Source organism: Seriola dumerili, unplaced genomic scaffold (assembly GCF_002260705.1).
Source record: "Seriola dumerili isolate Sdu_G_001 unplaced genomic scaffold, Sdu_1.0 BDQW01000044.1, whole genome shotgun sequence".
Taxonomy (NCBI): Eukaryota; Metazoa; Chordata; class Actinopteri; order Carangiformes; family Carangidae; genus Seriola; species Seriola dumerili.
In genome coordinates this window covers 3,616,522-3,638,716 of record NW_019174299.1, presented here as the reverse complement: position 1 = coordinate 3,638,716, position 22,195 = coordinate 3,616,522, and the positions used below count along the sequence as shown (strand labels likewise).

The window sequence follows — 22,195 nt, the reverse complement described above, 5'->3', positions numbered from 1 at the left end:
ATAGCAATACATTAATAAAATGTGTTAATAAAATACTGACAGAAGCCATTTTCTTATATAATGACCACTTGTACTTTTGATACTTTAAGTGCATTTTGTTGATAATACCTATGTATTTTTATTTGATTAAAATATTGTACTTATGATGGAGTATTGTCACACTATATTGCTACTTTTACCTAAAGAATCTGAATACATCTTCCACCATTGCAACAATCATGTCTAGTCTGTTATAATATCTATAATAATACAGATAATGATACTTATTATCATTATCTGAATATTAAAGGATTCGATTAACTGTTATGTCTGATGCATATTAAGTATTAAAACAGTACTAATTGGTTAATAAATGTGATCAAATATTATTTTGTGTTAGCTGATGTGTCACAGATCAGCCTTTAGGGGGCGCTTTGACCACTTGTCTTAGTTTGGGTTTGTATGAGCAGATTCAAACATATTTTTTCATCTAAAGAAGTTACACCATTAATAAAAATAGTTATAAATTCGCATAAATTATTTTCTTTTTGGAAACATTTATGATGTTTTCAGTGATTTATGCCGATGTGGGGTTATTATTTCAGTAACCTGTGTTGAAGAAAGTGCCGATCAGAAATCATAGGCTGCATTCGCGCACACTGATGGAGAACAGGCGAGGCTTTCAGGTTGGTTACGCGATGGCCGCTCTCTCATCAATATTTGGGTTTTAACGCGAAAACAATGGCTTCGTCGCTTGGAGAGGCGTGTTGTTGTCTGTACTAACTATCGGAATGATAGCGGCATTGTTTTAGCTGGACGGTTTTGCTTTAACGCAAGGTCGGACATGTCCCGTTTCTGTTAGGGACTCAGTGTTTTTCTTGTTCGTCTCCCGGGCCTGGCCGCAGCTGCCTACACTGTAGCGGCGGTTTGCTACTTTCGGGTGAGCGGGCAGTAGCTCTCGAAGAGGTGGGGTCTGAGTTTATGCGAACATGGAGCAAAACAAGTCAGTAGAATCGTGAGGAGAGATGCATAACATTAATGCCACTCATAAAATTATATGCATACAGACTGAGGGTCAACAAGATCAGAGTTTTGACTCCTAACTTGGTCTTCTTGCTAGTTAGCATTAGCCAACGGTAGCGTTAACTTGCTCTGGCTAAAGCGACATGGCATAAGTAATTTAACATTTGTTCACGTTATCTAACGCAAGAGCTATCGATAATGCTGCTGTAATGTAATAATTCGGAACCCGAATTAGTGAGCCTTTAATGTGAAATCTGTGTTGACGTTGGTAAACGGTTTCTTGGCATTTTGTTGGTGCACGTTAGCCTTTGCTAACAGCAGGTTGCTAGCTGAACTAACTGGCCAGTGACGTAACGCTGCTCATTGTTTTGACAGCACGCAGCATCCTATCCGAGGAGAATTATCCTGTTAAATTAATTTTTCTGCTACCTGGAAAATTGCTATAGCCAGTTACTAGTCATAGAAGTTAATGTTTAGCTAACTGATGTGACGCAGCTCATCGTTCTGTTAGGTTAGCATACAAATTGCCTCCTGCCAGCGGCCAAATCATACTTTATCTGTAATTACTGCAGTATTTCATATCAGTGTAGCTTCATTGCGCATCTAATTTGTTAAAGCTTTGCTTTTGTGTTGATGGTTCTGAGGTGGTTTTTATACCCACACAGTGGCTCGTGCACGGTCTAAAATCATGATGTTCCTTTGACTCTCAGTTGTAGGATGGATCCAGACAGTGGGGCAGAAACACAAAAGGCTGTCAGTTTGCAGTGGAAGAGCTACAAACTCGTCCAGGACCCTGCTATTAGACGGGTTGCACAGAAAATCTACAGATATGATGGAGTGCATTTCAGTGTGCCAGTGAGTTTATTTACAGTTTTTTTTTTTATCTCTATAACTTGTATGTGTGCTTAAAAAGTATCTTCAAACTGCAACCTGTATAATTTTCCAAGGACTCTGGATTTCCTCCTGTGGGTGAACTGCGGGACCCTAGACCCCGGAGGCTATGGTCTAGGTATACAGAACTGTCCCTGCCAGTGCCGAAGTTTAAGGTAAGAATAGCTAGTCAACATTCAATTCACATATCCCTGTTGCTTCATTTCTTAGAATGAGGGTTTATCCCCAATATTATCATTTTTATTTTTCATTACAGCTTGATGAGTTCTATGTGGGTCCCATACCCCTCAAAGAGGTGACCTTTGCTAGACTCAATGACAACATCAAGGAGCCCTTCTTGGCAGAAATGTGTGCCAAGTTTGGTGAGGTGGAGGAGATGGAGATCTTGTTTCATCCCAAAACCAGGAAGCATTTGGGCCTGGCCAGGGTGTTGTTCACCAGTACCAGAGGAGCCAAGGACACAGTGAAGCATCTGCACAACACCTCTGTCATGGGCAACATCATTCATGCTCAACTGGATATAAAGGGTAGGCTAATGCACCTAATCTGAGGCATCTTTAAGGTATGAGTCTGTTGTGAGTCACCAGTTATTTCAATGATGCTTCAAACTATTTTGGATGATGTCTGATTTTTGGTTTAGGTTTTGGTTAGAAAACTGTGTTTATGTCTATCAAAACACACTGAAATACTCTGACCTGTAAATACAAATTAAAAGATTATATGAGGCCAGTTAAAAATGAATTTATAAAGTGCATATCAAACCACAAAGTACCCAGAGAGAGCATACTTCCACAAGGTTGCACAACCCTCTAAATTTTGTTTTTGTAATAACTAAAAAGGTTAGGACATTCTCACTCTGCTGCTCGATCTGTATATGCACAAAACACATCAAGTGAAATACCCCATAAGGTGTATCTATATGGTGTATATATGTGCCAGCTTTTTATTTCATTCAAGGAAGAGTGGAAGTTCATGAGAAAATAGTGGAAATGTTTACTTATATCATTAAATATCCTGCACTTTATCCAAATTTGCACCAAGAGTGAATCACAATGTTCTTCCCAGAACTCTCCATAAACTTTAGTTGAAATCTGTAAACAAGTTTGTTAGATGTGCTGCTAATTAATAAACAGACCAACAAGCAGCAACAACAACAACAACAGTCTCTTGGTGGTAGTTAAGCCTTGTTTGTGTTGAAAACCTCATAAGTAGATGCAGTTACATGTATGTTGAGCTCATTTAACAGTCTGTATTAATCTTTCTGTGATTTTTGTTTCTTATCCAGGCCAGCAGAGGCAGAAGTATTATGACCTGATAGTAAATGGGTCCTACACTCCTCAGACAGTGCCCCTGGGAGGCAAGGCTTTGACAGACAGGCTCCAGCCTCAGGCCCCAACACAGCCGCAGCCTGACACGGTATTTTATAATTGTCACTTCAATTATTCAATGATCATCTAAAATTAATATGTGAATAGTTATTAAAATTCATTTCAGCGTCTTATTAACATTATTATTAGTTGCACACTCTGTGAGTCAGTAAAAGTGTAGTTATAGCAAAGACAGTTGCCTAATTTACTCAATTTGATATGTTTGGCCTTTTTCTGCACAGTCATCAGAAATCAGGAGGAGGCTCTCTAGTGAGCTTGTGGTTTTGGCAGCAGGGGTACAGGCCCTCACATCAGGAAGCATTACCCCTTGCTCTGTGGACACTGGCTTCAGTGAGCAGCGTCTGGACACGCCCCCCTCTTCCATGGCAGGCCCTTACACCCCAGGCTCCTCTGCGTCGTCTCAGGGTGGTGGAGGAACACCTTATAGCTCTAGATCTGGGACTCCTTTCTCACAAGACTCGGGCTATACCGGTGGCAGGTTTGTTATTGATATTTAGCATATCATTATTATAATTTATTTTTATTTATTCGCGTGAAACCTATATAAATACATACACATCCAAATATTACCCTTGCTTCTATGGAGTTTATATCATGAGGCAAATTCAGGTTCCTTGGTCAAGGCTGAGACATTTTGCATCATCTGTACAATATCAAATCATAGGTTATGAGACCTCAAGAGATCCTTTCACCAATCATGTATGTTATTAGTTTATCAGTGCTGTATTAATAACTGCTAATAACATATATACTACTGTGAAAATGTAGGTATAACTTCTCATACCTTATCTATGAATTTGTACAGAAACATTTGTAATCAAATAAATTTTTTCTCAGCTCACACAGCAAGAGGAATCGCTCCTGGGCTATGTGCAGTTGTTATGTAGCACAGACTGAATGTTTGGACAATGCACCAGTGTTTGCTCTCATTACATTACAATAAAAGTATTTTTACACTAAATATGTCCTGCATAGAATGTTCTGATGGTACAACTTAGAGTATCTCTGCTGAATGAACATAAGTTATTTAATATAATGAAAAAGTACATTTTGGGGTTTGTGCTTTTGATCATTTAGCTGAACTGGTAGTTGGAGGTAAAGTGGGAGTCAAAGGCTATAGTAGCATGTTTGTGAATGTTAATTATGCTTAGGTCAACAAAAATAATAATTCAATTTCAGAATTTCCTCTTTTGTCTCTTGCAGGCATACTGGCTACAACACTGGCACTTTGGGCAGCGGCTACCCTCCCCAGGACATGTTACCTTCCTCCTCCTCCTCCTCTGCAGTCTCATCTACTGTTGGAGGATACAAAGTGTCTCGCTATTCTGAGGATGCACAGGAACCTTCAGTGTATCATCGAGGTCGCCCTATGTACCCCCCAGCCACATCATACCGTCCCAATGAGCCACCGTGCTATCCCCCATACCCAAATGTTGGGGGACCTGGGCCACACATGGCACACCACTCCTCAATGCCTCCACCACCCCTTGCCACCCAATATGAACAGCCTCCAATGTCAGACAGGGACCGGGACCGTGACAGAGACTCAGGGGGGCGCTACGGGCCAGGGGGGATTGGCTCCAGAAGGTCATCTTACCACCACCAGCAGGACACAAACTCTTCCTCAAAGTACCATTCCCATCACTCTCATCATCACTCAGATCGCAGGGATGACAGGGGGTACCGGCGAGACAGTTTGGGCTCCCGGTCAGGTGATCATAGCCACCAGAGACACCGCAACCACCACCATTCTCATAACCACCATGGCAGCAGCAGCCGCAGGAGGAGCAGCCATGACCGGGACAGAGACAGAGATCGAGACAGAGACCGAGATAGAGACAGGGACAGAGACAGTGACTACTCCAACAGCTCTGACCCCAGATACAATTCCAACTCCTACCGCTCTTCCTCCAACAGCATGTCTCCCCCCCCCTCCTCTTACTCTGCATACTCTTCCTCTAAAGAGCCTGTCCCAGCCCCTCCTCAGGGATTGGACGTTTCCACCCGTCAAGGGGGAACAAACCTGGCAGAGAGAGGCTCTCTGCCCTCGGTTGGTGCTGACAAAGACTATCATGCTGGTCACCACAGTGCTCTGCCTCCACCTCCACCCCCGCCACCGCCCCTTCCACCAGCCTCTGTAATAGCAGCGGCTGTAGCTGAGACACTTGGAACAATGGATTTCAGCCAGGATAGTCCGGCCAGAGAAGAGCAGTGGACAAAGCCCAAACGCCGTCCCAGCACTCCACCCGCACCTCCGAAAACGCCCCCGCCTTCCTCCCCTCCCCACCCCTCAATCACTTCCTCCTCTACCTCGCCTTCCTCCACCTCACTCCCCCATCACCTCCCCTCTTCCTCCAGCTCCCCACCGCCTCCCCAACGTGACTCTTCTTCACCAGAGCCAGATTCCACCAATGAGAGTTTACCGTTTGTCTACCACAGCAGCAGCCTTGACTCTCGAATTGAGATGCTCCTAAAGGAACAGAAGGCTAAATTTTCTTTCCTTGCCTCTGATGAGGAAGATGAGGAAGATAGGAAAGAGGAAAAGCAGAGGGGCACACGTGGGGACAGAGGAGACCGACGAGGTGGGTCAGGTGATGTAACAGTGGAGCACACAGGTGGTAATCAGGTGGGCGACAATGGGGATAAGGACCACAGGAGGAAAGGCGAAAGAGACAGAGATGGGCACAGAGGAAGGAAACGGGGAAAGGGAGGAGAGGGTAGGAAGAGTCCCACTGTACTTAATGCAGCCACACCATCCTCTTCCACGTATTCTCCGCACATCCCACCACCAGAGGAACCCCAGCCCCAGATTGGCATCGCTGGCCCTGGAGCTTTGCAGGAGGAATCTTCACAGGCTGGATCTGCTGATACACGGAGCAGGATAGGAGCACACACGCCACCTTATAATGGGCAGAGTCAGGTAAGATTAGTAGCACATAATGAAACTTCAAGATTCTAACTATTCGGTCTCAACTGCATCATGCTGATAAATGAAGTGTAGTTGGTTCTTATACTGTTGCCAAGCAGTGCTAATGTTGTATATAGGCATATAGACAGCTTCTATAGAGCCTTGATATTTAATCTCTTGAAGTGCTTGAGGGTGCAACCAGTCTGGGGCAAAAGTTCACAGAACTCAAAAATCATCTTGTTAATTTTTTATTTTTAATAAATGATCGAAACTGTCGAAGACACACACAGACGTTTCAGAGTCTGCCTTCCTCAGCGTGTGTGTTATCCAATATTATCAGTGATAATGTTGGCCACAATTCACATGCTGGTATGTGAGTTTTTTTGTAGTGGGTAAAATTAGTGTGAAGCTCATTGCTGTGGTAAAAGCAACTAAAAAATAAACAAACTATAAATATGTTTCATGTATGTTAAATATGAAAATTACATTTTTGTAAATGGAAAGATGATTATCATTTTTATTATTACTATTATTATCAGAAATGTACACACACAAAAAGAAAATGCACATACGAGTCTGCAAACAAAATCAAAAATACTCTGCATCCTGGGTACAAACAGGATATAAAAACATAATATGTATGTTTTGTATTGTGTTTTTTTTTTTTTTTTTTTTGGTGTGTGTAATTTCACTATGTTATTTGTTTTTGTAGTTAAAGCATAAATGCGCTGTTATGGTCTCTGGTTCTCGGGTGATCTCCCAACTTACAACAGTAAACTCTGTGTTTTCTTTCAGTCCTCCCCTCATTCCTCAGGGGAAGACATGGAGATATCAGATGAGGAGGAGGAGGAGACCCCCATAACAACAGTGACCACCCACCAGCCCTCAGTCACCTCAGGTTCCTCACCCACTTCATCCCAGGCTGCGATACCTTCACAAACAGCTGACCCTTCATCTTCACCCCCACCCATCTCTGACTCTGCACAGCACTTTGGCACCTCCATGCACCCTCCCATGCCCTCCTACCCTCCTCATTTGCCTCCTCCTCCTCCCCCTGGTTATTCCCTCCAGCCCCCGCCTCCTCCAGGGATCCCTCCCATTCCCCACATGGAGCTGCACCCTGAGTATCCTCCTCCCATGCCCCACCACATGTATGACTATGCCACCTCCATGGAGCTGATGAACCAGTACAGTGGTGGGGCTCCTATGTCCTTCCAAATGCAGACCCACATGCTTAGTCGTCTACACCAGCTGCGCATGTCGTCATCCAACGGCACCCCAGGCCCTGGTGAGGCGGCCACTGCTGACTATACCTCCTACCATCTCCACTCTATGCCGCCACCCCACACACACCACCCTTACATGGACCAAGAGGGGAGCGGGGCAGGCGCTCATTACGACCAGGACCACCGCTACATGCCCCCTCACATGCCCTACCCCTACCCTGACCCCCACAGCACTCAGATACCTCCCCCTCCACACCATGGCATCCCGCCTCCCCATACGGCCTGGCCGCCGCATGTCTTACCACCACACTACCCCTCTTACATGCCACCACCTGGCTATGGCACCATGCTGCCCGGGGATGGAGACGAGTACAGGGCTCCAGGGGAGCAGATGCCCATGCTGGCTGAGAATCCACATGAGGCCACAGTGCAGATGGTCCTGGCCACTCTGATCCAGGAAATGAAAAACATCATGCAGAGGGACCTAAACCGCAAGATGGTGGAGAACGTTGCCTTTGCCACCTTTGATGAGTGGTGGGAGAGGAAAGAGACCAAGGCCAAGGTAAGGAAGAGAACTCACAACAAAGTGCTGTTGCTGTTTTGGTTTTTGGGTGTAAGAAACTGAATTATCCACATTTTGTTGATATATTAAAACATGTTTTGTTTTATTAAACTCTAAACACTTTATTAAACTAAATATATTGACAAATTTTCTTTACTTCAAGCTGATTCTGTGATTAAATGGAGAATTAGATTCAAATTCCTTACTAGTCCCCGTGAACTTTGTTGCTACAAATTGTGCTTTCTTCATTTTCAGTCTAAAAATGTGTTACTGCATCTCATTGTCCTATAACCAGCAAGAAGATGTTGATGAAAAGGCAGTTTAAACCTTCCTTCCAGATTCTCAGTAGTTAGCAGTTATGCCTGTGTCAAATATATTGATGAGAAACCATTGTCAATACTGTTAATAGAAAGGTGGAATAAAAACAGATCAGAGGTCTATGATTGATCATTTTAAATTGTAAATGTTTTCCTTTTCCAGCCTTTCCAGACAATGGTCAGAGGGGTGTCTGCCTTACGGGATGATGAGAAAAAAGAGGAAAAGGTCAATCGCCCGCGGGAGCCTCTCACATCTCTTGTGGATTGGGCAAAGAGTGGTGGCATGGAGGGCTTTGCTCTCCGAGGAGCATTAAGACTACCTTCCTTCAAGGTAAAAGCACAACACTGCAACAAACTTTGGACAGCATCTCTGTATTTGACAGCGAGCAATGTGATTTTATAAATGAATACACTTACATCTACACCTCTGATTACATACACACACTGTCAAGTGTCACTTTTATAGTTATTGTACAAAGAAACTATCGTCATCATTGAACCATTGTTTTTTCCTTTGCATTTTAAAAGAAGACACTACTTGATTTACTGGTCCTGAATTAGACTCCAGTCTACAACTCCAGTATAATTATCTTTATGTTCACAATGATTTTGATTTTAGTCTACTACAAAAATATGGGGGAAAATGCAGTATTGTTTGGTATTGTGTTAGATTTTGTGATGTAAGCGTATACTAGGGGTCAAAAATGCCTGAAAAGTCCATTCTTGCTCGTATTTCATTGATTTTATAAAAATATATTCCTGGTGTTCCTTGTATAGGTGAAGAGGAAAGAACCTCAGGAGCTTGGAGAGGGAGACATGAAAAGGCCACGACCTTCAACCCCACCTGATGAGGATGATGAAGGTTTGCTGAATGGTTTGTTGGAAAGTTTTTAAAGATGGGTTGGGCTAATAGGCCTGCTGCATATAACTCTGGATATATAACTATTGTCTTGTTTCTAGCTGCTGATGGGAGAATGCCAGAAGCGGACAGGCACGGAGCTGAAAGGGACAACAAGAGGAGAAAAAAGAAGCCAAGAAATCGTAAACCCTGGGAGCTCGACAGTGAGGGAGAGGAGACGTCAGATGGATCCTCAACCGAAAAGGTTTGGGGCCCCATTATATGAATTGACATCAGTGGTTGGTTAAATGGCATGCAAGTAGCTAGATTTTTTAAATTTGCCTTGTGTTAACAATTTGATATTACCACATTTGAGAGTATCATGTTGTTCTCACTCTCACTATTAGCTAGATGGCAGCATTTCACAGTGAATTTTTTTTTTAGTGTTGTAAACACAATCCTTCTTTCATGTGTAGGAGGATGAGGAGGAAGAAGAAAGTGAAAAGGAGTCTGATGGTAAATCACAATCAGTAATCTCTTTACTGTTTTTATTTGTTTACATTCAGTTAAGGTATAGTAGATGTTATACCTAACACCTTTTTATTTATTTATTTATTTACTTATTTTTTTAGATGATGCCCTTAGCGCTGATAGTGATGATGAGAGTCTCTCCTCATCCTCTGAGGGCTCTTCCTCTTCAGCATCCTCATCTTCGTCTTCCTCTGAGGATGAGGATGAAGAGGAAGGAGAGAGGGCCGAGAGTGAAGGACCAGACACCATGGATGAGTCAACCATGGACAGCACAACAGAGAAAGATCACAGGTATAAAGTTCTGTGTTATCTTTCAGCAGTACTGAAGGAGAGTTGGCCTCAGAAATGCATTTTTTCAGCAATTAAATGTTTTACTTTTAACCGTGTTATTATTATCTTATTCTTATTACTCTTCTTATTATTTCTCAGGGGAAATAACGCGACTGCTCTTCCAAAGGCAGAAGTCAAAACAGGTTAGTTGAAAACTCCTCATCAACAAGCGGAAATGAAACAAATACAAAAAAAAAGAGATCATCGTGAAACCACAATGTGAACACATTAACCATTAAAGGAAGATTTTGACTTAATTTTTGAGTTTATGAAGGGGCTTTACCTTCACTCTTTGGACTTGCTATAGCTGATGAAACCTGCTGTTTCCTCACAGTGGCAAATAGCACAACAATTTTTAAATCTACTTCATTATGTTTATTTTGGATCTGTCTTTCTAAACTTTCATGTTTCTCTCAGGTGAAGCCAAGGACAGCAAGACAGGTGCAACAACAGCACCTACCAAGCGGGCTCCATCACCACCATACCCGCGTCCTTCCTCCCCTATTGTTCTTGTGCCCCCTCTCAAGAAACGCAGGAAAACAGTCTCGTTCTCCACAGATGAGAATGACAGCAAAACACAGCTGTCAACTGCACCACTATCCCCATCTCCCTCACAAGTGGCGGGTGAATCTCCCCTCCTCTCTCCTGGCAGGCCACCAGACTTCCCTGTCACTACTGCCTCATCTCGTCCCACTCAGGGCATCCAGCTGCTCCCCTTTGCTTCAAAACCAGGTGAAGGCAATGCCCTCATTGTGCCCCCACCTGGACGAACTCAAGATTCTGATGAATCCAAAAAGGGACCTCCTGTCTCTCCCCAGACCACCCCTGTCAAATCCCCTAGCAAAAGGGGTGCAGGCAAAGACTCCCCCAAATCTCCTGCCCCTCCTGTCATGGTGTGCCGCACTGTGCAGAACCTGCCGTTGGATCATGCTTCTATGTGCAGGATGGCTTTTGAGGAGGCCCCTCCTCCACCTCCTGTTAATAAACGGTCCAGAGGCAGACCTCGAACGACCAGCCTGTCTGCCTCGTCCTGTCACTCCCTCAGAGAGGAAGATGAGGATGAGGAAGAAAGTGAGCAGAGGTTAAGGCTCAGGGAGCAGCTGGGGGCATCCAGCCTCCTGCAGCTGGCCTCAGCCTCAACCACTGACCTGTCTGTGCTGGCTGATGTAGCCTTGAAAATGGACCCTGATGCAGGGGACTCAGAGGAGACGGAGACATCTGATGAGGCAGAGGAGCAGAAGATGGAAGAAGATCTTTTCTCCCCAGAGTCACTGGCCCTGGTTATGAGCCCAGAGGGTGTAGTTGTCTTTATGGAGCACAACTACTGCAAACCCCCTGTTGTCTCAGTGCCACCCAGTACCAAAAGGACTTCCTCCAGACAAGACTCTTCTGTCTTGCTGCCAGCAGACCTCAACACCATTTCTGGGGTGCTTGAGGCACCAGAGGAGGTCATTGGAGAGGCACTACCATCCAGGGGAGATACAGGAGAATATTTGTCTGCAGTGGGAGAGCCTTGTGAATCTGAGGATGTGGGCCAGGCTGCAGCTGTGCATCCATCATCAAAGAAGAAGAGCATGATTCCCAAAGGTTTTGAACTCGATAAGGACGAGAGCAAAAAGAGGAGAAGAAAAGACAAAGAAAACCTTGAGGTTCATCACACAAAAAAACAGGAGCAGCCAGGCAAGAAACAGAAGAAACGGAAACTAGAGGTGCGTGGGACTTGTCTCGTGTGTTCCTGTAAATGTTGATGTCTCAACCATGAACAGGGTGTCGAAAGCAACAGTGTTTCACAGTGATACTGTAGACGTATGACTCATATGTAGGTTAAAATTTTAGCTTTCTGCTTTGTCATAATATGGGTATTAGGTTCATCTGCAGGTAAGGAAATAAAAAGCCTTTATTGTCTCTGTGTCTTGCACATGCACATAAACTATTATGTTAAAATATGTACATATACAAACATGCCACAGAACTATAATAAATGTAGATTTAATTTTAAAAAGGTTAAAAAAAAACGGCCATGACCACATGTATTAGAGGATAGAGGATGTTTTTGGAGGACAGAGGGGCACAGATGTTGACCTTGGCAACCCTCCACAATAACATTTATCAGAGTCACTCATCAACACAGACCTAGTGACGTTGCCTCTGTGTTTTAAGTAACACATGTAGTTAGTTTGTGTTTATAAAACATTGAGCTGTCTCCAGGTTCTCAGCAACCAGCGTAAACCACAGTCCTATGCTTGTGTTTGACCCATTTGGCTGTTTTTCACTCAGAGGCATTCATTTTAAATTAATTACTGTAAAAATGTCTCATCTGCTGAGGTTATGGTTATGGTTTTCTAACAGGTTATGGTTTAAACAGTAGCCTGCCTCACTAAATGTTTGGTATTTGCTGAAAAAACAGAACCTCTGCTTGCTTCTCATTAAAGTTAATGTCTTACTTCGTAAGAATGTAGTGACCTTGCGTACATATATTTAGATAAATCTGTCAAAATAAGATAAACTCACTTAAGATTTAGCCATAGGCCCCTATTTTTTTGGACCAGGTGACTGAAACTGTCCAATAAATAAGATACCTGTCATGTGACTATGTCCATGTGATTTAATATACACAATATATCAGCATACACCTTAAATAGACAAGAAACTAAAAGCCAACATTAAGAGTTGGGTTTCTTTTTTTTTTTTGCTTTAATCTGGACCAAGGAGAAGGAACTGTATGTGAACTGTATGTGTGCTGGAAGATTGTTGTGTTCATTCACAATTCACTCACAGTAATATTCCTCTTCTTCTGCACAGGACTCAGACTTTGAGGAAGATGTGGATGTGGAGGAGCTTGAGTCTGGGGAACTTTCCAGCTCAGACACAGAGGATGAGGTGGTGAGGAAGAGTGAGCGCCTCTTTTTGCAGGAGGCAGGGGTAACGTCGTCCCAGCGTTGGCCAAAACCTGTTCCAGCACCTGAGCCTCCAGCCATGAAGTTTGACAACCGTAGTGAGTTTGAGCAGATGACCATCCTGTATGACATCTGGAACTCTGGTCTGGATGGTGAAGACTTGATGTTACTGAAGAAGACTTATGAGAAGCTGCTACAGGATGACCACAGCTCTGATTGGCTCAATGATACTCACTGGGTCAACCACACTAATATCCTTTTCAATGACTGCCCCATGCATTAAATATGTCTGTGTAAATGCCATGGAAATTAACCACAGTTACCCATGTCCAAATGATCTATAGCTATTTTCAATCAATAAGCCCAAATATCAATGTTTTTAAATGGGTAAAGATTATGTCTTCATGTCATTGTCTGGTATCCTTTTATTGTCCTTGACCTTTGAGCTGCACTAACCAATTTGCCGAACCCTCGGCGTAAGAAGAAGAACGCAGATGGACAGCTTCGTGAGCATGTGACTGGTTGTGCAAGGAGCGAGGGGTACTACGCCATCAGCCGGAAGGAGAAGGACGTCTATCTGGACCTGGACCTCCCCGAGCAGGTCATACGGGAAGTGGAGAATGTCGACACCTCGGTAGGCATACACCCACCTTCATTCTCTGACTATCTTTGCAGTGTTACACCAATTTTTTATTTTTTATTTGTACCATGTTTGTGTTGGAGGAATTTCTTTTGGGTGGGTGGGCGGGTTTATGAGTTGTAGGTAGGTAGATACTTCATTTATCCCCTAGGGGAAATTCATGTGTCTATTAGCTCATTGTCGATGATAATAATAATAATAATAATAATAATAATAATAGCAGTTGATAATAAATAAACAATAATAATTAGATTAGTCCACGTCCTTTGGCTAAGGTGTTGTATAGCCTGATGGCAGTGGGAACAAAGGATCTCCTGAACCTCTCCGTTCTGCAGCGCAGTGAGATGAGACATTTGCAGTAGCTGTAGCTGCTTCTCTGTCCTGCCAGAATGTTGTGGAGAGGATGGTTGGTATTGTCTAAGATGCCTGCCAAGCACAGACCCAGCCTTTTTTACCAGCTTGTCCAGTCTCTTTGTGTTCATGTTGGACATGCTGCCGCCCCAGCAGACTGCAGCATAAAAAAGTACACTGGCCACAACTGACTGATAAAAAAAAAATGCAAAAATACTCTTTGTATGAAAACAATTCTAAGTTTGATCAGTGTAATTCTTATCAGGTAGTTTACACTGAGCAGCAGACTCGGGTATTTAGACTCAACTTATTGAAATAATGTTCAGCATTAATCTTGATAATACTGGAAGGGCTTGTGTGTTTGGTTGTTCACAAGAAGTGTTGAAGACAGGATAAAATGCAGCCTTAAAGTGAACTTGTAAATGTACTGTGCGCCTGAGACAAACACGTTTGTTAACAAATTAAACCCCACTGAAATAATATTGTATATGTTTGACAGTTGTTCTGGAAGTAAGGCAGTTATCATTCTGTGGAAAGTTGAGGCAAAGTTCGCAAGAAATCCAAATATGGTTCCAGAAGTTTGCTGAATATGATTTTTACAGATACACTTGATATTTCCCCCTAGGAATTTATTTGGTAGGAATGTAAGCACAGTTGGTCCACAGTCACTTGGTTCTGATGAACTGGTAATTTTTGGAGCTGATGTCGTGAGGATTTCCAAATGGTACAAATGGAAGTTGTTGGATGTGTGGAAAAGTGATGTGGCTTTCTCTTACATTAAGCACTGAACCTCTTTTCTGAAATGGAGCCTCAGTTCAGACCCTGTACCCACCTAGAGGATTTTCTTGAGATGGTTTAAATGCATCAGGTTATTGATAGATTCACATTTTCAGTTATTGTCAGTTAAAACTATATCTATATATTTTTAATTCAAAGTATTCAAAAAGGTTTATGTGTTCTTATATTCATTTTAAATGTTAATTGATTATTGATTAACAGATTATAATTTTTTTGAAGCAGAGCTGCATCTCAGCAAGAAAGGTGCTATACACATAAAGTCATTATTAAGGAAAATGTAATATCATTGAAAATCAGGATAAAACCCCTGATTGCTTACATTGTACAAGCAAATATGAAATAATTGAATGTGTGAAACTACGTTAAAGTTGGCCTGAACTCTTCGGAGTGTAACTGTTCTGAGAGATGGCCGACAGATGTTGCAACTATTTTGCAAAAAACCCTGTTGGTTTTAATAGCAGGAGAACTTGTGCATACAATCATGTTTTCCCCATCATAGATAAAACCAAATCTGTACCCTTGACTTTATCTATTCTTTTTTTGCTGGGTGATCTGTGCCAAGGACAGGGTCAAAACCGACTGCCACCGGATTTCATTTACAAACGGCACATTTTGAATGGAGGGTAGCTGCAACCATGCAACCTAAATGTTTTGGGTGAATGCAGGGTTTCAATTACATACACTCAAAATGCAAAGAGACACGGACTGTTCACCTGTAATTTAATCCATATATTTTTTTGTTATTTAAAAAAAAATGCTGATAAGGCAGCAAGAAGGTTGCTAAGAATTATTAGGGACATAAGCATTATCTTTTTATTATCAGCAATAAGGCATGAGCTACAAATGGGCTATAAAAGCCATTGACTACACAGGTAATACTTCTAGGATAAATTCAACATTGAGTTTGATTTCTCTGTGGGAAGAATTGGTAAAAAAAACACAACAGCAAAAACAACAGGCACTTATGGTATCTTGAAAACATGATATGAATAAGGCAGGTTCAGGACTAAAGACAGTGCTCCTTTGTTATAAAATAATGTACGTGAGAAGACTCAGTAACTTCTGAAACATTATTCTGCCATAGGTAAAATCAAGCCTGTACCCTTGACTCCCCCAAAGAGAGGGTCAGTGCCTCCAAACTTCTTGCCACTGAATTGTATTTACAAACAGCACATTGTAAAACAAGCAACCAAAATAATGTTGACCCCACAAATCCCAGGCCCACAAAATCCACCGGGTTCAAAAGCTTCTTGTCCCTGACAATATAAAGTATTCTTAAATGTCAAACTCACTACTACATATGCATACCATGTTCTAGCATAATTTAGTGTATAAATAGCCTGAGTGACCCACACACACTTTCAACCATCCCATATGCTATTTCAGCTGTCATTTTGCTATTTTCAGCATTGATTCATTCTTTGTCTCGTAAACATTTGTCCCTCTTTTGAATTGAATTGATGTTTATTTGGTCACATCAGGAGTTACAGCCTCCATGTGACACATGGAATTTATGATTTTTCATGTGATTCACCATTGATGATTTCCATAGTCTGTTATTACTCACACACTGCCAGATGTTTTCTTAGGAGTGGTAGGGATACTTGGACATAAAGTTCATCTGCAAACAGCTACTGATATTTGGTGTTGGGGGTTTATGAAGGGAAAATCAGCATACTTTGCTTTTGTTGCTATGCAATGGTCGGATTTGGAATTAATGCATTTTCCATTCTTGCTTTCCACTGTATCTCACTGTCACCATGGAGAAAAACATAATTCGCTATATTCAAGGGACACACTTCAGATTTTTCAATACCCAAGGCTTGCTTAGATGTAACTTTGGTGTTTTTAGAGATACAGTGGTACAAACTTGGCGCAAAATGAAATGTAACTGGACACCACATCAGTCTTGGATCTCATCAAACACATGAAAGCTGGTATGAACAAAACAGTCAAGCAGCTTTGAGGTGTCAACACTGTTCTGAGTAGAGTCTGCACCTTTTCTTGGGTACACAGTGATGTGGTTTAGTCTACCTGGTGGTCTAACTGTGGAGGAGTAAACAGTAGTAATGTTTCAAAGCACATTGGTGGTGTTTGTCAGAAAGGCTTCAAGTGGTATGTTGCTGATAAACACTAAGTCTTTGTTGATAATACAGCTGTTCAGGTTGACTATTACCAACTTTGAATGTCACCCTCTTTCCCCTCAGAAAGTCAAGTTAATGTCCCAGTTTTTGGCATACATGAATCAGTCTCGACTATCAAAACGAACAAAAGAAGCAGTTGTTAATTGTGTTTTGACTTGGTTTCGTCTGTTGCACAAATGAGTCATGGTCTTTCTAGGACTTTTAGATGGCCCCGCCAGCTACAACCAGAATCACCTTTCTTCACTGGCTGCAAACCATGCAATCTAAATGTTTTGAACAAATAATAATATAATAATAATAAACTTTATTTATATAGCATCTTTCAAAACCAAGTTACAAAGTGCTTTACAATTAAACATAATAACAATAAAAAACAATAGTAAAACATAAAGCAAATAATTAAGGTTAAAGTTACACCAAAGCCAGCAGTTAAGAAAAAGCCAAACGATAAAAGTAAGTCTTATAATAGCTTTAAAAGTGGCTACTGAGTTTGCCTGCCTGAGATCTCCAGACAGTGAATTCCACAGCCTTGGGGCCTGAACTGCAAAGGCTCGGTCACCTTTGACCAGTTGAGATTTAGGAACCGCTAGTAGTATCTTGCTGGAAGATCTCAGGCATAGTGTCCTTCCACTTACCTCTGACTCAATCTTATCTGCCTTGTTAGTCAGTGGTTTCACAATGAACTCATTCACACTTACTAGCCTTTGTCTGTTAAACTCAAAGGGCGTTGCTGGTTCAATTTCCTCCAATTGAATTGGTCACATGGTAACATATTATTGTGTTAATTACGCTGTCTGTTTCTTACCAGGGAGTGAACCGGGTGCTATCAGAGAGACGTTCTGAGCAGCGCCGACTCCTCACCGTCATCGGCACCACGGCTGTCATGGACTCCGACCTGCTGAAACTCAACCAGCTTAAGGTACAGCCAATGGCAATCATGCTACCTCATGTATTCACTCAATTACATGCACATGGTACAGTTTTACACATTATTCTAAATTATAGTGTCATTATTCTTCACATAAAGTCCTCGACAGTTTTGAAAGTAGACACTAGCATGTGCCAATATCAAAATTTCACACTTCAATTATCATACAATATTTTCCCAATAATCCCTTTAGAAAAAGATGAAATCTTCACAAAGCAGTGAAACATACTTGCATTAATATAAAAGGGTACTGTGCAGTCCTCAGAAAAATTAAGTTTATGTCACTGCCTTTACTTTTATTTCTCTCTAAAAGACTTCACTGACCAAATAATACTCCCTGCTCTAGTCTTAATATAATATTTTTGTATTCTATATATATTTTTAATGTTTTTAGGGCCCCTCTTCCATTAACATCCAAGGAAAAGCATATTGCTCAGCAGCAAAGCAGACAAAATCCAGAGAAAACACCGCCATTCAAAAACACTGGGAGCAGGTGTAAACCACTAGCTTTGTCAACTGTTGGTCCAAACAGCTTTAAAGCTGTCTTGGAAAATCTGTCTTGATGTCCCTGCTTACCAGCAACACTGTAAAGAAGGGTGGTGGTCAAATTGTTGGGTTGTGGTCAAGTCTTTAGGTAGTGGCTGTTTTCACAATCTGCTTGCAAACTGTGGATTACTAAAAATGCATATTTTTAAATTAGCATTTTCTACTTACATATGCTGTAAAATGTATGTGTAATCTGATTTTATTATTAAGGTGGACTTTTTTCAGATTGAATGATCAAATGTTGGAGCACTAAGTGTTTTGCTGTTTTGGGCAAAGACCCAACCGTCTAATGCTTTGCCTCTTTTTCTATAAACTTATTGAAACTTGTACACTTGTTTATCTTCTCTGATAAACCTCAGTGAAGAGCCTTGTTCATGCCTGGAGCTTAACCCAATAATTATCTGAGGACTCTTGCTTTATAAATTTTATGAATCTACCAAGACAATTGTTAGAGCGAGTCTTTTTCGTCCTCATGCAGTTCCGTAAGAAGAAGCTTCGTTTTGGACGCAGCAGGATCCACGAGTGGGGCCTGTTTGCCATGGAGCCCATTGCTGCTGATGAGATGGTCATCGAGTATGTGGGTCAAAACATCAGACAGGTACAATTTCATCTATCTATAAAATCAATAAGTTGTGCATAATACATCTGGAAGCATCCCATTAAGAATTGTTATTATTGGTGCATTATAATATAAAGCCCTGTTAATATGACAGTTACTCATGCACCCCTTCACCTTTTCAGATACCTGTGTGTTGTGGTTGGTGTGTTAACACAGTGTCAGTGAGGACATTTTTGTGTGTTGTGTATATCCAGATGGTGGCTGACAATCGAGAGAAGCGGTACGCGCAGCAGGGCATTGGGAGCAGCTACTTGTTCAGAGTGGACCACGACACAATTATAGATGCCACCAAGTGTGGTAACCTGGCACGATTCATCAACCACTGCTGCACTGTGAGTGTGAACATCCTCAGTCAACACTTGTCCATGTGTTGATATGGGTGACAGCTAACTATGACACATGACTAGTTTTATTGCACTGTATTTCTAGAGCTGTTCCTTATGAGTCTCTTACTTTCCGTTTCTTCCAGCCAAACTGCTACGCTAAGGTTATCACCATAGAGTCCCAGAAAAAGATTGTGATCTACTCAAAGCAGGCCATTGCTGTCAACGAAGAAATCACCTACGACTATAAATTCCCCCTGGAGGACAACAAGATCCCTTGCCTTTGTGGAACAGAGAACTGCCGTGGGACACTGAACTAGTGGACGCAGTTCTCATCCTCACTTGCCAATGGCCATCCAGACCGGCCACCCCTCCTGGTTTGTCCTCCCTCAGAGTGTACAATGTACAAACCCCACCCCACCCCACCCCCCCACCCCGACTCTCCTCCGGACGGCCTTGCAGCCGTCTTCACAATACCCGGGAAACAGAGACGCACACAATTGCACTTTTGACGCACACTTCATTCACTTGGCAGTTTCACAACCCAGTGTGTGCTGGTTTGTGTAACCTGGCATTTGAATAATAAGAGGGGGCCTCTGCTTCAGCATTAGCTCTTCTGTGGCAGTATTGTTGGACTTGATTGGGTAATATGTTCCAACCAAGTTGTCCCATGCAGCCAGGCATGAAAGGTCTTTCAATTTCCATGCCAATATCCGTTTGAAGGAAGAAAATGAAAACTGAAAAAAAACAAAAAAAAACAAAAAACAAAACAAAGGTATTTTATGTCTACATCAGCTCACGTAATCTGCAGCCTGGGATCACTCTTCCAGTGTCAAATCCCTCCCTGTACCAACCCACCCCACAGATCCGCACACAGACGCACAGGAATATCAGACAAATTCAGGGTTTTTAAAAGCGCTTGTTAAGGGCGCACTTTTCAGATGACAACCTTCAGTCAATTTGGTCTTCAGTTATGCAAGATTTCCAAGTGTGAAGATTGTTTTGGAGCTTTTTTTTTAATTTTATTTCATAGTATTATAATAATATTACTATTGCTGTTATTAACGGTATTGTTATTTAGTTGCATTAGCTGTAAGTATCTTACAGTGAAATGAGTTTCAGTGTACCCACCCACTGTCCTCAGTGGCTTGTGATTCACCAGCCCTATAAAACTGTTGTTTCCCTTCACTGTGCGTTACTTGATACCTGATTTGCCACAACCATCTGTCTGGATTAGAGTAAAGTCCTTTGAGCTACTGTTTTTAACCCAACGTGAAATTATATATGTCAGTTAAGTTCTGGCTAAAAATGCGTTATTTTTACATGGCTGCTGAATTTTGTCTGCAGGATCAGCACAACAGAAATTGGCCTGTATTTTGTTTTTTTTTCCTTTGGGGTTTTGTGGCTATTTTTCGTCTTTGAGCTAACAAAGTCAACAAAAGGTCTTGCGAGTAGGACTCATTGAGAGATTGTTTGATAGGATCTGTTTCTTTCCGTCTGTTTGTCTGTATTTAGTTGTTCCTTCCGCAGTATCCTTATGTTTTGTTTACCCGCCAGATTCAGATTCCTATTTTAATAGGGTGAAAACATTTTCTGCGAGTTCTTCTTTCTTCAGCCATTAATGCAAAGATGATCACCAAACTCCTGCAGGTCCTGGTATAAAATGTCTGGTCACTGTTTAACTAAGTCACTGTGTGTGCTACAGATGTTTTTAAAAGGCACATTTATTTCATAAGGTCAGCTCTCTTTAAAGGTTTAGTTTCCCTTTTCCTTTCCAGTATGCATTAGTATGTGTTCATTTGAGAGTGTGTTCACCCCAAAACATCCCTCCCTGCAAAATGTATGAGCTTAAGGCAAACAAATGTCCTGCTTACTATCTGTTTGCAGTGTAGATGGGTGGAAGGTATAAACTGTGTGCCTGTTAGATAAAGCCTGAGTAGGTTTGCGATACGCTGCACACAGACGGATGTCTTTGGCCCTTGTGTTGTCTCTGTTTTTCATATGGCTATGGCCGTCCAAAGTTTAACTTTCATTTTGAACTTTTAACTAGCAGACGACTCTTTTTATTTCGTTCCCTCCCAAACAGGAAAATGTGTAAGATATTTCTTGTTGTAATGAAAGCCTTTCAGTACAAACCAACCCTCTTTACTACAGGATAAAAATATGAAAGGAAAAAAAAAAAATCAAAGAAGTACATGTAAATATTGTAGAGGTGTTTGTTTCTCGTAGAAACACACTGATTCCAAGCTGTAAATATGTTGTTCCTTTTCCTCTCTCCATGAGGAGGAAACATGTACATACCTTCCATTCATTTATTTTTTATTGTTTTTCCTTTTAATTTGATGATTATTTTAATATTATTTGCAATATTTCTCTTGTATTAATGCGTTGGACCCTTTATTAATGGTGCATTAAAATATTTTTTAAATAAATAAAAACCTCTAGTTTTTCTTAAATAACTATTAGTGTCCTACTCTTAAAGTAGAGCTTTAGGATTATGTAGACAATGATTAGTGTCTGTCTGAAGGATCCTGACTGCCAGCTTTTACATTCTAGAAGCTACATAAATAACTAGCTGAGTTGAGACAACAGGAAGTTGTGTAGCGGAAATCACTGCACCTGCAACTTTGACATTTCCCGTTGAGAAGTGTGAGAGGAAGCATTTGAAATCTGACTTTTAAAAAAAGACTAAGATTTCACAAGTGATCTGATGACGACAAAGGAGAAGGAGGGATGCGCAGATGGTGTCATGAGCTTTGCTCTGTGTAACTCATTCTATTCAAATCAGCTTGAAGGGAACTCATGAGCTGGGAATGGCACTTTAATTGTTTGTAGGAAACGCCATTTATGAATGTTCCTCTGAGTAACAAGAAGGCTGGCTGAAACTGGTAATAGCAGGATGTTGCTTGCCGGTGTGTGATGACGTTACAAACCAAAGTACTGGAACACCACAGTT

General features: G+C 41.7%; 1 protein-coding gene across 2 annotated transcripts; it reads left to right on the top strand.

Moving 5' to 3' along the window:
- The first annotated feature begins 888 nt into the window (after window positions 1-888).
- On the top strand, window positions 889-21,435 carry setd1a (SET domain containing 1A). 2 transcript variants are annotated; one of them, XM_022739445.1, is made up of 21 exons: window positions 889-945; window positions 1,713-1,857; window positions 1,950-2,048; window positions 2,150-2,420; window positions 3,179-3,309; window positions 3,503-3,759; window positions 4,485-6,201; window positions 6,985-7,977; window positions 8,458-8,625; window positions 9,072-9,156; window positions 9,255-9,397; window positions 9,609-9,648; window positions 9,765-9,954; window positions 10,093-10,136; window positions 10,411-11,702; window positions 12,796-13,141; window positions 13,343-13,524; window positions 17,632-17,742; window positions 18,776-18,895; window positions 19,111-19,248; window positions 19,386-21,435. In XM_022739445.1, exons 2-21 carry the CDS (start codon window positions 1,720-1,722, stop codon window positions 19,557-19,559), a joined length of 6,639 nt encoding a protein of 2,212 aa, XP_022595166.1. In that variant the 5' UTR covers window positions 889-945; window positions 1,713-1,719; the 3' UTR covers window positions 19,560-21,435. The 2 variants fall into 2 exon arrangements, with proteins under 2 accessions (XP_022595166.1, XP_022595165.1); XM_022739444.1 differs by having other exon boundaries at window positions 925-982.
- The last annotated feature ends 760 nt before the right edge of the window (window positions 21,436-22,195 follow it).

What these genes read in the sequence shown, in the direction of transcription:
- setd1a (XM_022739444.1), top strand. An exon ending in GGAAAGAGACCAAGGCCAAG is followed by an intron (nt 7,978 to 8,457) that starts GTAAGGAAGAGA and finishes TTCCTTTTCCAG; the next exon opens with CCTTTCCAGACAATGGTCAG. An exon ending in AGAAGAAACGGAAACTAGAG is followed by an intron (nt 11,703 to 12,795) that starts GTGCGTGGGACT and finishes TCTTCTGCACAG; the next exon opens with GACTCAGACTTTGAGGAAGA.